The 17,469-nt window shown below is 42.0% G+C and overlaps 1 protein-coding gene across 1 annotated transcript in view; it reads right to left on the reverse strand.

Moving 5' to 3' along the window:
• The window catches only part of LOC132826800 (15-hydroxyprostaglandin dehydrogenase [NAD(+)]-like), a 67,359-nt gene extending 50,090 nt beyond the window's left edge, over positions 1-17,269 (reverse strand). Inside the window, exons 1-4 of the mRNA XM_060843038.1 lie at positions 16,924-17,269; positions 15,613-15,736; positions 12,450-12,556; positions 9,081-9,177 (exon numbers count right to left, since the gene is read on the reverse strand). Of these exons, the coding sequence (XP_060699021.1) occupies positions 9,081-9,177; positions 12,450-12,556; positions 15,613-15,736; positions 16,924-17,016 (421 nt within the window). The 5' untranslated portion in view covers positions 17,017-17,269. The remainder of the gene's footprint in view (positions 1-9,080; positions 9,178-12,449; positions 12,557-15,612; positions 15,737-16,923) is intronic.
• Between the last annotated feature and the right edge of the window lie 200 nt (positions 17,270-17,469).

Below are 17,469 nucleotides of genomic sequence, written 5' to 3' on the forward strand. Positions count from 1 at the left end.
CTTCCCTGTAGTTATAAAAATGTTGTTCTTATGCCCCTAAATGAGAACTCTTGTTGAGTACAGAAACTTGTTCAGACTTTATCTTGATCAGATGAGCCAATGGGCTGGGAAGTGGCAAATGGAATTTATATAAATGTGAGGTACTGCATTTTAGGAAAGCAAATCTTAGCAGGACTTATACACTTAATGGTAAGGTCCTAGGGAGTGTTGCTAAACAAAGAGATCTTGGAGTGCAACTTCAAAGCTCCTTGAAAGTAGAGTCGCAGGTTGATAAGACAGTATGCTTTCCTTTATTGGTCAGAGTATTGAGTACAAGAGTTTGGAGGTCATGTTGTGGCTGTAAAGGACATTGATTAGGCCACTGTTGGAATACTGCATGCAATTCTGGTCTCCTTCCTATCTGAAAAATGTTGTGAAACTTGAAAGGGTTCAGAAAAGATTTACAAGGATGTTGCCAGGGTTGGAGGATTTGAGCTATAGGGAGAGGATGAATAGGCTAGGGTTGTTTCCCCTGGAGTGTGGGAGGCTAAGGGGTGACCTTATAGAGGTTTACAAAATCATGAGGGGCATAGATAGGGTAAATAGACAAGGTCTTTTCCCCGGGGTGGGGGAGTCTAGAACTAGAGGGCATAGGTTTAGGATGAGAGGGGAAAGATATAAAAGAGACCTGAGGGGCAACTTTTTCATGCAGAAGGTGATACGTGTGTGGAATGGTTGCCCAAGGAAGTGGTGAAGGCTGTTATAATTGTAACATTTAATAGGCATCTGGATGGGTATATGAATAGGAAAGGTTTGGAGGGATATGGGCTGGGTGCTAGCAGGTGGGATTAGATTGGGTTGGGATATCTGGTCGGCATACACGAGTTGGATCGAAGGGTCCGTTTCCGTGCTGTACATCTCTATGACTGACACCATCCTGTCAATGTGGGTGTAAATGACATGGAATTTGGGAAACTTTGCATACTTTCATAAAATTATTAACTTTGATGACAACTCTGGGAGTGGTGGGGTTTGATTTCCAGCCCATTACCCCAGTGAGATATTACAAAGTATAACCTTTCTTAAAAGGAGACCAAAGCTGACCATCTGCACCAAACAAGAGCAAATCCATTATAATGACTATCTATTGATATTTTCAGACAATGGGAAAAAAATGTCACTTCATATGTTACTGAAATGATTTCTATACATGTTATATTTAAGAAGTACTAATTAATTCATTTAATCAATCTTCCAGACTCAGTAACTCCTTTACCTCCCCATTCTCGGCAGCTGACACATTCAGTCAATTGTGCTTGGCCATCCTGATTAACTCACATCTTGCATCAATTTTTCTGACATGATGTCAGCTCTGATTAAACTTTTCTAAACTGCAGTTCTGGATATGTTCCTGGCGGCACACCCACCAATGAGGCTGTAAACAGGGAAATCTTCCTCAAAATCAACATTTCATGCGGTCGAATTACAAGGCCTCAGGCAGTTGTACTGACATCCTGTTGCATTGCAATTTTTAAAAATTGTGCATTTTACCTTTAGGAGAATTATTTGTTGAGGGACGGTAGGTCAAAGACAGTAATTAAGAAGGCTATGAGACAATGATTTCCCACATACTCTGCACAGCTGCTGACAAGGAGATCAGATTCTTTTAAAGAACAGCTTACCTGTCCCGTAATACTGCCCCTTGTATCATTATCTAGAATCACTTCCTTCCATCTGCAGCTTCTTCCTCATAATTTACTGGCGTCCATTGCCCCTCCCATTATTTACAAAACTATAAAATGTTGTTGGCACATAGCAGATCAGAGATGGTTTGTGTACAGAACAATGTTTCAGGCAGCAGGCTAATTGTATTTTCGTCATGTGGAGGTAGTGGGTGTCAACTGGTGATTCACTTGAGCATGAATGATGAGACATCTAATGAAACTGAGATGTGATTGAATTCAGAGTTACATACTCATAATGTTTCACTTTGTCAACAAATGCACGATCAAATACATATTAACTTAAACAACATCCTTTGCCATTGGTTTTCTGCAATAGAGCACAAAGCCCTTCCGTCTTTGCCCTATTGTGATATGAAATCATTTCTGTGGTCTTGAGCTTGAAGGATTCTGGATTTTTTAAAATTTAAGTTGCCAATTAAAGGACATTGGAAAGATTTTGTGAAGAACAAAGCATTGATTGGTCATCAAATGTCTCATGATAAATTTGTCTTTACTGGAAACCAACTGACTGGATTTACAACTGTCATGTTATAATGTATCACTTGGATTTTGGTTGGATTTGGTTCTGAGGAAGCTGGGACTAGTACCAGCTGGTAGCAGCTGACAAGGACCAATCCCAATGATCTTGCATTGCATGCGCTGGTGGAGGGTGGGGTGGTGGTAGTGGTTGCTATTATTGTTGGGGATGGTTTCATTAACAATGGAAGAGGTATGGGAACCCGAGCAGGGAAGTAGAGAAACAATCAAGACAGAAGGGTAAGAAACAAAAGTAGAAGTCAGAATAACAAGGGAGAGAGAAATAAACAGGGCCAAATCACAAAATTAAAGGTAGGATGACTAACAAGATTAAAAACACAAGTCAAAATGCTTTGTACCTTCATGCATGAAGAATTCACAATAAGGTAGATGAATTATCAGTGCATATACATATAAATGATTATGATTTTGTTGTAAGTACAGAGACATGGCTGTAGGATGAAGAAGGATCGAAATTGAACATCCCAGGAGTATTCAATATTTAGGAAGTTAAAAATCACACAACAGCAGGTTAAAGTCCAACAGGTTTACTTGGAGGTACTAGCTTTTGGAGCGCTGCTCCTTCATCAGGTGATGAAAGAGCAGTGCTCTGAAAGCTAATATTTCCAAATAACCTGTCAGATTATAACCTGATGTTGTGTGGTTTTTAACTTTATCCACCCCAGTCCAAAACCGGCATCTCCAACCCAATATTTAAGATGGACAGAAAGAAATGGAAAGGCAATGGGGTGACGTTTTCGGTAAAAGACTTAATGCTGCAGTAAACAAAGATATTGGTTTAGAAAATAATGATGCGGAATCTGTATAGGTGGAGATAAGAAATACCAAGGGGCAGATGTTGGGGTTCATCCACAGGCCCTCAGACATAGCATTAAACAATAAATCAGAGATGCATGAAATAAAGGGTACAACTTTAATCATGGGTCACTTTAATTAACCTACAGATTGGAAAAACCAAACTAGTAACGATACTGTGGAGGACGATGTCTTGGAATGTGTGCGTGAGGTATTTTTAGGCCTATGCATTGCAGTGTCAAACAAACAACAGGCTATTCTCGATGAGGCACATGTACAATTGGAACAGATTAGTGAACAAATCTTGTTCTGCATGGTCTCTTGGTAAAGAGTGACCGTAATAAGATAGAATTCTTCATTAAGTTAGTGAAATAGTTGAATCTGCAACTAGGATACTGAATCTAATTAAAGGGAACGATAAGAGCATGAGGTGCAAACTGGCAAGGGTGGATTGGGGAACCTTACTAAAAAAAACTAAACAGTGAGTGATTAGGCAATGGATAATATTTAAACAACATGTGCATGAATTACAATAAATACTCATTCCTGCCTGGTGCTAAAAGACAAGACATAACATAAGATGGTTCAACCATGGCTAACACAAGATATTAAAAATAGTATAAGATCTCATAAAGGAGAACGACAAAATTGCAACCAAAAGCAGCTAGCTTGAAGTGTGGGAGTGTTTTAGATTTCTGTAAAAGAGGAGAAAAAGTTTGATCAAGGGGGGAAAACAGAATGTGAGTCAAATTGCAGTAAACATAAAAACTGATGATAAAAGCTTTGACAACAGCACAAAATGAAAAACATTAGTTAAGACCAAAGTGGGGCCCTTAAACCAGAGCCAGTGAAATTATAATAGAGAACAAAGAAATGGCAGAAGAGTTAAACACATATTTGATTCTGTCTTCACAAAAGTGGGCACAAATAGTCTCAGAGAAAAAATTCAGGAACGAAGGGTCTTGTGAGAGGATGGAACTGAAGGAAATCAGAATGAGTAAGAAAATAGTTCTAGGGAATTCTGTTAGCAGGGTAAACAGGCTGACAAGTCCCCAGGACCTGATAATCAATATCCCAGAGGATTGATGGAAGTGGCTTGGAAATATTGGAAGCAACAGTGGCCATCTTGCACAATTCTGGAGCAGTTCCTCTAGATTGGAAGGTGGCAAATGTAACTCCACTATTTAAAAGTGGAGGGAGAGAATAAAAATTCAGACGTATCAGTCTGAGATTAAAAGTGGGGAAATGCTAGAGTCTACTGTAAAAACCATGATAGAAAACTTTTGGAAAGCATGAATGGGATTGGACAAAGCCATTGGACAAGGATTTGGAAAAGAAAACGTGCTTAGTAAATCTACTGGCAAGTTTTTTGACGATGTAACAAGTAGAGCTGATAAAGGAGACCCAGTGAATGTGATTTACTCAGGCTTCAAGAAGACTTTTGTTAAGCGGCTAGTGGGCAAAGTGAAAGCACATGGGCTAGGTGCTATATATTGGCAAGGATTGAAAACTGTTGACAGACAGGAATCAGAAAGTGGGAATAAGTGGTTCTGAAGAAGGTTACTGGACTTGAAACATGAACTCTACTTTCTCTCCATGGATGCTGACAATCTGCTGAATTTCTCTAGGAATTTCTGTTATTGTTGTGGAAATAAATGGGTTTTTTATTCCTGGCTGGCATGCAGAGAATAGCGGAATTTAATTACAGGGGAACCTCAATTATCCGGCATTTGATTATCCGAATATCGGAATGTCCAGCAAGATTGCAAGATCCAGATGCTCGGCTAAACTGTTATCTGGCATTTGACTACCCGTAATTCGATTATCTGAATGAAATACTCCCCACCCGTGTTCTTCAGATAATCGAGGTTCCTCTGTAATTGAAATTGCATAGACTATCAACATTTTTAGTAGGTTTTTCTAGTTAGGATTACCTAACTTGTTCAGACAGTAAATTGGAGGAATCTGCGGGGGCAGAGTTGAAAATACCTTCCTCTCATGATACAAGCTATCAATTGCTTGGTTACAAGCAAGTCTTAATGTAATTACCTGGCAGATAATGTTACTGTTGTGAATGAGTAATACCAGTAAGTAATAAATCTGACTGAACTTAGTTCTTGATTTAGCAAGATCATTTAGAAAAGTACAATCAACAGAGTTGAAAGCTCACATCACAAGTGGGTCATCGAGTCAAACAGCAAAGAAACGCACCCTTTTGGTCCAACCAGTCCATGCCAACCATGTTCCCAAACTAAACTAGTCCCACCTGTCTGTGTTTGGCCCATTTCCCTCCAAACATTTCCTATTCATGTACTTATTCAAATGCCTTTTACACTTTATAACTGTACCTGCATCCAACACTTCCTCTGGCAGTACATTCCACACATGAACTACTCTCTGTGTAAAAAGGTTGCCCTTGATGTCCTATTTAAATCTTGCTCCAGTGGAAAAATTTCACAGCCTATCCGATATCGGCAACATTCTGGGAAATCTTATCTGACCCTTCTCCAGTTTAATAATACATTTCCTGTAACAGGGTGATCAGAACTGCACACAGTACACCAGGAGAAGCTTTGGCTAACGTCCTGTACAACCTCAACATGATGTCGCAACTCCTGTACTCAAACGGCTGTGCAATGAAGGCAAGCATGCTAAATGCTTTCTTAACAATCACATCTACATGTGATCCAGACTTCAAAGAATCATGAACCTGAACCCTAAGGTCTCTCTGTTCTCCAACACTACCCAGGGTCCTTACCATTAACTGTATAAGTTCTGCCCTTGTTTGTTTTACCAAAATGCAATACCTCACATTTATCCAAATTAAATTCCATCTACCAATCCCATTGATACAATGGCGTAAGATCTCTTTGCAATCTTAGATAACCTTCTTCACCATCCACTACACCACCAATTTTGGTGTCATCCACAAATACCTCCTGTATTCTTATCCTAATCATTTATATAAATAACAAAGTTAGGCCCAATGGGACACTGCTGGTCACAGGCCTCCAGTTGAAAATCAACCATCACTATCAATCTCTGTATCACACTATAAAGCAAATTATGTATCCAATTAGTAAGCCCACCTTGAATCCCATGTGATCTAATGTTAAAAATTAGTCTACCAAGCCAAACCTCATCGAAGACTTTATTAAAGTCTACATAAATGTTTCCCGCTCTGCCCTGATCAATTGTTTTGGTTATGTCCTCAAAAAGCTCAGTAAAGTTTGTGACACATGATTTCCCTCACAAAAAATCATGTTGACTATCTCTAAGCAATCTTTGCCTCTCTAAATGCATGTAAATCCTATATTTCAGAATCAACAACTTACCCACCACTGATGTCAGACTCACAGGTCTACAGTTCTCAGGCTTCTCCTTACAGCCTTTCTGAAACAATGCACTACATGAACCACCTTCCAGTCCTCCAGCATCTATTTATAGATTATATAAATATTTCTGCTAGAGGTCCCGCGATTTCCTCCTGAACTTTCCAAAATGCCTTGGAATAAATTAGATCTGGTCCTGTAGATTTATTTACCTTTATGTTTTCTAAGCCCTCCAGCACTTCCTCTTTTGTAATGTAAACCATTTACAAACATCAATATGTATTTTCTGAGTTCTTTAGCCTCCATTTTCTTTCACTTTGGAGAGACCTGATCTTCTGATGTACAAGAAGGAAAGGGCACAAGAGCTTAGTCAATATTAAGTTGCTGCTGATGTAAAATTCAAACCAGAATGGAAGATTGAAAGGTTGAAGAGGATTTCATTTTTGTGTAACCAGCAAGAGAAATGTTGAAGCTTTGCCCAATTACTCTGAATGCCATGCAGTAATACAACAGGCCTGAGGAGGGCTGAATTGCTGACTGGTATGTAATGCTATCAAGTTCTGAAGAAGGATCACCAGACCCGAAACATTCGCTCTGATTTCTCTCCACAAATGCTGCCAGATCTGCTCAGTTTTTCCCCAATAATGTGTCGCTTTGGTTGTTGATATCCAGCATCTGGTTTTAATGCTATCAAAGGGTGGATAAACGTGCGTCCGGCCTGGAGAGATGCAGAGAAACAGCCCACCATCCAAACAATGTCTACAACAAAAAGCTAATCCAGCTGAGAAAGAGGCTGAAAGGGGCTGTGCGTGCCTAGTCATCATAGTGAGAACTGGCCAAACTAACAGAATGCTGTCGTTATACAATTAGAATTGTTGGAATACAAGGCAGGAGACCACCTAAGAGAAGTCCTAACAATAATGGTTCCTGCATGAACCACAATTAATTTATTTCTCTGTAACTCCTCTTTTATAAAATTGCATATCTTCTAAATCACCAAGAAAGGTCCAGTCAGAAGCTGACTAGTATTAAGACAATAGCATTCTCTATCACATTTTCTTTGAGCAGTTAAAATGGTGGGTTGCCCCCAACACCTGAGAATGCCCTACCTGGCTCATATTAGTTTACAATCTCAACAAATTGGGTTAATTTGCTCAGAGAAATGTGGCTCTATTCTGCTGTCCTCATCTCTTTCCAATAGTTTGTGGAACATAATAGTTTCCCCCAAACCATCAGCGGTATTGTTCACCTCTGGTAGGTTTCTCCAAAACGGCTGTACTGAAACAGAGCAATATTATGACCATCTCTCATCATACAGACTATTCTACCCTCTCTTTGGTCCCTTGCACATGACTAGTGACGTTATTGGCCTGTCTCCACACTGTTGGGATTCTATAATTCTATGTTTGACGATGATGTGCACCATCTCTATCACATTCAGTCTCATTTAAAGACTCAAATTAACCAAAGTAATGCTATGGGACTGATGAAAGGAGATCTGCCATCCTTACCTGGTTTGGCCATTTATTTTTATTCATACTCAGAATCTAGGCATTGTTAGCTGGGCCAGCATTTATTGCACATCCCGAGGCGCCCTTGAGAAGGTTGTGGTGAACTGCATTCTTGAACTGCTTCAGTCCGTTCAGTTTAGTTAGTTACAGTTAGCAAGCATTTTCTGGAATTTTGACCAAGTCACATGGGGATACATTTCTACAACTGAATGGTGAATGGATTGAAAGAGAACTTACACAGTCCTCCAATGTATCTGCTGCCTTTGCTGTCACGGCAGTAGTTGTGGATTTGGAAGATGGTGGTGAAGGGTACATTCTGCATCAGTGGTGGGGGGAGTGGATGTTTCTGGATATGGTGTCAATCAAGTGGGCTGCTTTGTCCTGGACAGTGGTAAGCTTTGTGAGTGTTGTTGGAACTGTACCCATCCAGGCAAGGGGTGAGTATTCCATCACTCTCTTGACTTGTGCCTTGTAGATGGTGAACTGACTTTGACAAGTCAGGAAGTGAGTCACTCACTGAATGGTTCCACACTTGTGGCCACTGTATTGATATGGCAATGCCAGTTCAGTATTTGGTCAATGGTAACCCCCAGGATGTTGGCAGTGGGGAATTCAGCAGTGGTTACCCACTGAACGTCAAGGTATGATGGTTAGATTCTCTCTTTCTTGGTGATGTTCATTGCCTAGCACTTACGTGGCATAAGTACTTTTTGCCACTTGTTAGCCCAGGCTTAGTTGTTGTCCAAGTTTTGCTGGAGTTAGATATAAATTTGCTCAGTATCTGAAGGGTCATGAATGGTGTGATCACACATTGTGTGACCATTTTTGGGCACCCCCACTTCAGACCTCTGATGGAAGGAAGGCCATTGATGAATGAAGTAAAAAGATGGTCATTAGGATATTATCCTGAGAAACTGCTGCAGAGATGTCCTGGAGGAGAGATGACTGACATCTAGCAATTCTTTCCATTTTCAGTTTTGCTAAACATTGACTCCAGCCAGCACAGAAAGATCCCAGATTCGTACTGACTCCAGTTTTACTTGGACTTCTCAATGACACGCTTTATCAAATTCAGCCAGAAAGCCGCTCTTGTTCTTGATCATTGCATCGTTGCGAATATACCCTGCCGCCACCCCCAGCCTAGTGGACTTATTGTGTAACCATTTGAAATACATGCTTACCTGCTAAAGATGCCATGTTCACGATAACTCCTCCTTTGCCCCCATTCTCCTTGCTCATGTATTCCAAAGCTAGGTATGTTCCTCTTATCACGGAGGTCTGGCATTTAAAAAAAGCAATTTGATTTAAGATCAGTTAAAAACTCAGCTATCTAATGATCATTTGCAACACCCAAGTTAGGTGTTGAGTGACGGGGTTTATTCTATGTACATCAGCAGCACGGCTCAGTGGTTAGCACTGCTGCCTCGTGGCACCGGGACCCAGTTTGATCCCATTCTCGGGTGACTCTCTGTGTGGTGTTTGCACTTTCTCCTTGTGTGGATTTCCTCCAAGTACTCTGGTTTCCTCCAACAGTCCAAAGTTGTGCAGTCTATGGGGACCAGTCATTCAAAATTGCCCATAGTGATCATGGATGTGTAGGGTAGGCGAGTTAGCTTGGAAAATGCAGGGTTACAGGATAGGGTGGATCTGAGTGGGATGCCTACCAGGGGACTTGATGGGTTGAATGTCCTGTTTCCATGCTGCAGGAATTCTATGATTCCAGGTAAATTTTTATCTCCTGGCAATGAAAACATACTTCCATAGTTTGGAAACTTGACACATGCTATGAACGAAATTTCGAGATTAGGAATGAGTATATCAGTAATACAGAAAGATGACTGCATAGAAACATAAGCTATCGGAGCAGGAATAGCCCATTTAACATTTCAAGCCTGACCTGCCATGTGACCATAAGGAGTAGACTGTTCAACTCTTCCTGAAGGGCCCCTTCCTGAAACGTCGATTTTCCTGCTCCTCGGATGCTGCCTGACCTGGTCTACTTTTCCAATCTTGTTTGGCCCCTCAAGCCTGCTCTGCCATTCAGTAGAGTCATGATTGATCTGCCATTCCTCACCTCCACTTTCTTGCTTTTCCTGATAACTCTTGATTACCGTACTGCTCAAGCATCTGTCTATCTCAGCCTTAAATCTGCCCTGACAACTCTCTGTGGCAAAGAGATTCACAACTCTCCGAGAGAAGCGATACCTGCTTATCACAGCCTTTAATTGGTACCCATTTATTCTGAGACTCTGCCCTCTGTTCCTAGACTCTCCCACAAGAGGAAACACCCGCTCAGTATCTGTGCTATCAAGTCTCTTTACAATTTTCTGAATTGATGAAGTCACCTCTCGTTCTTCTAATCTTCAGTGAGTGGAAAGCGAATCTGTTTAGCCATTACCCAGAAGACAATCAATATGATTATGACAATTGAAGGTCATACAGCAGAGATGCTTAAGGGGATATTTAATCAGTTTTCAAAATTATAAGAATTTTTGTTAACTAGGAGAGATGATGTTATGAAAAGAAGCAATATCCTTTAGGCTAGGAAATCTGTCATTCTTGCCTGGTATGGCCTAAATAGCAATGTGATTAACTCTAAGTTCTTCTTTGAGCAGAAAGGGATGGGCAAAAATCATTGTCCTGGGAAGTAGCACCCATACCCCGAAACGACTAAATGAACAACAAAAAAGGAAGCTTCCATTAGCAGTTCAGTCTTTTATCAGAGCAGACAGGTTGTAGATAATTCACAAAAGAAGCCAGTCAGGGATTTTTATTTTATACTCAAGTGGTTGTGATATGACTGAAAGTTTGGTGGCAGAGAATATGATAATGACGGAGTTAGATATATTCAAAAAAGGGAGAAATTTGTCAGGCTATGGAGAAAGAGCAGGGTTGTGGGATCACTTGGATTGTCCTCTGAAAAGCCAGCACAGACATGACAAGCTGAACAAAGCAGGGTAATTCTTTTTTTTTAAATGGTCAAAAAATTACATGCAATATGGATCAAAAGTTCCCTTTGCAGTGAAAGATCAAACAGTCATCACTAGTTGATGGCAATTATCATAAAATTCCATCAGACTCACTAATGTCCTTTAGCAAAGGAAATCTGCCATCCTTGCCTGGTCTGGCCTTCTTATGACTAATCCTACAACAACTGAGAGAAAATGGGGACTGCAGATGCTGGAGAGTCAGAGTCAAAAAATGTGGCTCTGGAAAAGCACAGCAGGTCAGGCAGCATCTGAGGAGCCTGAGAGTGGACGTTGAAGGGCTTATGCCCGAAATGTCACCTCTCCTGCTCCTCAGATGCTGCCTGACCTACTGTGGTTTTTCAGCATCACACTTTTCAGCTCAATCCTACAGCAGTATGATTGACTTTTAAATGCCCTCTGCATAATTAAGCTGAAAATGTGTTGCTGGTTAAAGTACAGCAGGTTAGGCAGCATCCAAGGAACAGGAAATTCGACATTTCGGGCCAGAGCCCTTTATCAGGAATGAGGAGAGGATGCCAGCTAGGCTAAGATAAAAGGTAGGGAGGAGGGACTTGGGGGAGGGGCGATGGAAATGTGATAGGTGGAAGGAGGTCAAGGAGAGAAGAGCACCTCATCTTCCACCTGGGAACCCTCCAACCACAAGGGATGAACTCAGATTTCTCCAGTTTCCTCATTTCCCCTCCCCCCACCTTGTCTCAGTCGATTCCCTCGAACTCAGCACCGCCCTCCTAACCTGCAATCTTCTTCTTGACCTCTCCGCCCCCACCCCACTCCAGCCTATCACCCTCACCTTGACCTCCTCCCACCTATCACATCTCCATCGCCCCTCCCCCAAATCCCTCCTTTTATCGTAGCCTGCCAGGTACACTCTCCTCATTCCTGATGAAGGGCTCTGGCCCGAAACGTCGAATTTCCTGTTCCTTGGATGCTGCCTAACCTGCTGTGCTTTAACCAGCAACATATTTTCAGCTCTGATCTCCAGCATCTGCAGACCTCACTTTTTACTCTGCATAATTAAGGACAGGCAATAAGTTCTGACTCAGCCAGTGGTGTCCAAATGAATGAATAAAATAAATTGGTCCGGACAGAAGTAACATAGACATCTTATTAAATGTTGCCACAGCCTAAAATATTTTTTTTCAAACTTAATGTGGTGGCACAGAAAAACAAAGCACTAATTTTCAACTGAGAATTAAGTGCCTAATTCCAAACTTTACTCATAGGTAAACATGTTGTTTAAGCACTGAATTATTGACCACACAGTATGGCGTGTTGCCAGTAGTAACTTAATGAAGCTGTTGCAAGACAAAAACCTGTTTGAAATCAGATACCATCTTGAATTATCTGGTATCAGGACTGAACTTTTATCCAGATTATCAACGAAATGTATTCATTTAAACTAGTCCTTACAATACCTCCAAAACAACATGACAACAGATTGAAAATGTAATTTGGTGCAATTACTAAACGATTTAAATTTGAAATGCTGTTACTTTGTAAGTAAAGGGTTATAAAGGAGGGTTGATAATAAATTTGTGCTCAAGGCCTTTGAATTCTTACCAAATTAACATTGATTGTCTGCTCCCAGTTGTGCTCATTGTTTATTCCGGCATTGTTACACACGATATCCAAGCTTCCAAAGAGCTCTATCGTCTTCTTAAAAGCACCTATAAACAAGACAGAAGCAGAGAATAGTACACAGGGGGCCATATTTGCCTTTTTGTCTGAGCTAGCTCTTCCAAACAACAATCTCGGTAGTTCCATTCTCTTGTCCATTCCCCATACCCTAGAGTCTTTTTCCCCAAGTATTTATCACATTTGCTATTGAATTTTACTGTTTGACTGATTTCCATTGCATTCTTAAGCTGGATGTTCCAAAACCTAAAAACACTGGGTAAAAATAAGAATATAGATAAAATATATAGCTACAGCAGGGTGGAAAAGATTTTCCTGATATTGATTAATATTCTGTGATTGTTTTGGGGTCTTGCCTGCGAGCTAGAAAACCAGCATGTGTCCATTTTTTCCTTTTTCCAGAAAGTTCTGCCAGATTAATGGCCAATTAGCTGGGTACAGCAGGACTATCCCAGGTTCAAGGTCCTTGCTGGATTGAGATCTAAGTGCAAAGGAGAAAGTGAGGATTGCAAATGTTGGAGATCAGAGTCGTGTCTGTGGTACTAGAAAAGCCCAGGAGGTCAGGCAGCATCCAAGGAGCAGGAGAATCGACATTTTGGGCAAACGCCCTTCATCAGGAAGTAGAAGTGGCAAGCTCACCAGTGCCACTGAGGAGATAGTGGCTGCTGCTGGTAATACACCCACTCGATCCTTCTGATTGAAAAGGGACCCAGGTAAAGTGAGTGATGACTGGGGAGATGGTGACAGGGACAGGAATTGGTCGCAAAGGCTTTGAAGGGGTGGTTCTGAGTGAAAGGGATGGGGGGTCACCTGATCAAGCTCTGGGAGCCTGACAAGAAAGAAACTCCCTCCCTTAATGTGTGCCTAAAGCAAACAAACCATTGGCTATTTTTAGGTATTTCTATGGAGGGATTGCGCTCCAACTTACTGCTGGGTCAATTTCAGTGGCAATGGGATGACATACTTAAATGCCTTTGAATTGCCTCCTCTAGATGTTCAATTAGCAGTGGGGTTTGAAGGCCATGCAGGGGCTTTCCTGTCCCAGATCTGCTGAGGGAAGAAGGTAGCATCAGACATCCTCTTGCCATGGCAGAAAGCATGGCATGAAGACACCTTAGTGAAACATATAAAACTCTTAGATTCGCAGGTGACTCAACAGGATAATGCAGACAGGTTGTTACCCCATGTGCAAGATGTAGGTTGATGCACTTCGGCAAAGATGAGGAGTAATTTCTTCTTCCAAAGTCTTGTGAATCTGTGGAATTCTCTATTGCAGAGGATTGTAGAATCTATAGTATATTTAAAGCTAAGATAGACAGATTTTTAATTGAGAAATGGCAGGGAAGTGAAATTGATCATAATCAGATCAGCTATAATCTTGCTGAGTGGCAGAGCTGTAGGGCTGAATGGTCTACTTGTACTCTAACATGTTATGGCCTTAATCCAATCACTTTCAGTCTGTGTTTTCTCAGTATGGAACCTTCTGCCAAGGGGAAACAGTACCCCCTTATTGACTAACTGAACCCTTCATGCTTTTCAAAAACCCCATCAAATTTCCCTGTTAGCTTTCTCTGCTCAATGAGGTTTTGATTTTTTTTCTTTTTGCATATTTTTGGCAGTGTGTTCAACTGCCCTTGTGAAGTGTAAACTTCACTGTTCAACAGAAATAAAAAATGATCAGAGAGAATGGATGAATTCTTCTATGAACCTGTTCTGCATTGTAGCTTTACTACATAAAAAGTATGATATAAAGTCATAGAGTTGTGCAGCTTCATAACATACCCTTCAGTCCAATAAGTTCACACCAACCATGTTCCCAAACAAAACTTGTCCCTCTTGCCTCCTCAGTATGGAGAGGAGCTGTTCCCCTGATTGAGGGGGTCAATCACAAGAGAGCATAGATTTAGGGTAAGGGACAGGACATTCACAGGGGGTTTAGGGGAAAAAAAAGTTTTCACTCAGCAATTGGTGGGAATCTGCAATCCTCTGTGTGGGAAAAGTAGTAGAGTCAGAGATTCTTGCAGCATAGAAAAGATCTATCGAGTCTGCACTGAGATAACTACCACTAAAGGTGCACTAATCTCAATTTCTACCTTCAAACAAAATTGGATGAGTATTTCAAATATCATAACGTCCAAGAATATGGGACAACTGCAGGAAATTGAGATTACTGCACTTTTAGTGGTAGTTATGTCAGTGCAGGCTCGATAGATCTTTTCTATGCTGCAAAGATCTCTGATTCTAAGAGCATCTTTAATTTCCATCGCATTTCCCAGAGAGTGCTGTCATTAACCTGACTTCAGAGAATCCCCCATTTAGTGCAATCCCCTCATTCTACAGACCACATACATTTAAACTAACAAATCGCCTTTTTTTAAATAGAAAGGCACATATTAAAAATATTGAGGCACCTTCAGATGTTTTGAATAAATACTCTTGTGATTATCATTTCAGCTTAAAACATGAATATTTTTTAAAAAGCCATTTGCATTTACATAGCACTTTTCACGACTGCTGGACATCTCAAAAGTGCTTTGCAACCGCTCAAGTATTTTTCAAGTATTGTTGCTGTTGCAATTATTGTTGCAAACAATTTGTTCACACCACAGCATTCTGATAATGATAAACCAATCTTGCCAATATTGACTGAGAGGTAAACATTCATCAAGATGACTTCTTTGCTCTCCTCCGATAAATAGGATTGAATCTGCAGCTTCCATCTGAAAGGGCCAATGGGTGCTCGGTTTATTGTGTCACCCATCACGACTGTATTGCAGTGTCAACCTCAATCTGTGTGTTTCAAAATGAATTTTAATGTAAGCAAAGTCCAGCTGATCCACAGGGAACATAGACTGACATGCTTCTAATCTAACATTAGGTTAATATCGTCAGAGGGAACCATTGAATGTGAAGTTGTCACACATCAATGAGATTACCTCTGGTCAGCACAAATACAATAGTGTAAGCCTGAGGTATCTTGCTCAAACACTTACCTACTTACAATCAGAAACAAACATAAAATGCTTCAGGTCCGATTACAATTAGCACAACTCTGAAGGAAGACAAGCCTTGGTGCTAAGCCACCTACATTTTAATTCTTCCTCTGCTCCCACGTCGCATGCGATGAATAAACTCCTGGCAGCATCAAATTCCCTATCCAATGCCTTCTTACAGGCTTCCCCAGTGCTCATGTTCAAATCCACCAGAGCCACCTAGTCATAGAGAGGAATAAGAGAGAAAAAAGGGGTAAGACAGAGAGAGGGAAGACAGAGAAATGGGGGAAGACAGAGAGAGGGAAAGAGAGAGAAAAGAGGGAAGATAGAGAGAGAGCAGGGAGAGAAAGGGGGAAGACAAAGAGGGGGAAGAGAGAGAAGGGGGGAAGACAAGGGGGAGAGAGATAAAGATAGAAGGAGGATGAGAAAGAGCAGGGCGAAGAGACAGAAAAAGAGAGAAGGGGAAGAGAGAGGATGTGTGTGAAGGCGAATGAGGGAGCAAAGGGGAGATAGAGAGAATGAAGGGGAAAGAGTCAAGGGGAGATGGAGAGAGTGAAGGGGAAAGAGAGTGAAGGGGAGAGGGAGAGAGTGAAGGGGAAAGAGAGTGAAGGGGAGAGAGAGTGAAGGGGGAAGAAAGTGAGAGAGTGAAGAGGAAAGATAGAAAGAGTGTGAGAGAGGGAGAGTGAAAGGGTAAGGGAGAGAGAGAAAGAGGGAAAGAGGGAGTGAGAGGAAAGGGAGAGAGAGAAGAGGAAAGATGGAGAGAAGAGGGGATGGGGAGAGTATGAAGGGGAAAGATAGAGCATGGAGAAGAAGGGAAAGAGAAGGAAAGAGAGAGTGAGGGGAAAGGGAGAATGAAGGCGAGAGGGACAGAGTGAAGCAGGACGAGAGAGAGAGTAGGAAGGTGGGGAGAGTGTGAAAGGGAAAGAGAGAGTGAAGGAGTAAGATCAAGAGTGAAGGAGAAGAGAGATAGAGAGAATGGAGGGGAAGAGAGAGTGATGCGGAAGGGAGAGTGATTGAAGGGGAAAATAGGAGAGAGACAGAAAGGGAAATAGAGAGAAGGTGGGGAGAGACAGAAGGGGGAGGAAGAGAGAAGAGGGAAAGACAGAAAAAGGGGGAGAGAGAGAAAAGGGGAAGTAGAGAGTGAGAGAGAAGGGGGAGGAAGGAGATTGAAGGTGGAGAGAGTGTGGAGTGGGGAGAGCGCGAGAAATTGGAGGAGAGAGAAGGGGTTAAAGTAGGAGAGTCGGGGGGGAGGTGCGGGTGAGTGTAAGAGGAAAGGTGATCAGAGGAGAGGCAGCGGGGAGTGGGAGGGAGAAACAGAGAGAGTGAGTACAAACAGTCAGCTTGAACCTGGGCAAATCATGACGGGTGAGCAGCTGCGGTGGCTCGGAGCGGTACACAGCTTCTACCTTCGCTCCATGTCTCAGCAGCGCCTCGCTGAACGATCTGCCGATGCCCTGAGCTGCTCCAGTCACCAGCGCGACTTTGCCGGTCAGATCCATGGGAGATGTGTCAGCTCCGGGAGCCCAGGCACCGAGCTCTCAGGCTGCTCACTGACAGCCTGCCCTACACTCTGCAAGCAAGCTGTCCCTGTGCAAACTTCACCCAACTTCTCCCTCTGTGTCTCTGTGCCGCACACCGTGTGTGTCCTTTCCTGATCTCCCTTCAATGTTTATATCACGTGTAGTACGTCAGCGAAGGTCACAATCAACCCTCCAAAAACAAAACACATTTCAACCCCTCTCTCCCTGCAGTCGGGGACAATTGCACAGTCCCACCTCCCTATCTTTGCGACATAGAATCTGCTTTCACTTCTACTGTGCAGAGACTGAATCACTCACTGTCCGATCAGCCCCGAGACAACTCTCAGCAAAGACTGGAATCACAGGACATAGAACAATACAGCGCACCACAGACTGTGAAACCGATCTGAAGCCCGTCTAACCTACACTATT

This window comes from Hemiscyllium ocellatum, chromosome 2 (genome assembly GCF_020745735.1).
Source record: "Hemiscyllium ocellatum isolate sHemOce1 chromosome 2, sHemOce1.pat.X.cur, whole genome shotgun sequence".
Classification (NCBI taxonomy): domain Eukaryota; kingdom Metazoa; phylum Chordata; class Chondrichthyes; order Orectolobiformes; family Hemiscylliidae; genus Hemiscyllium; species Hemiscyllium ocellatum.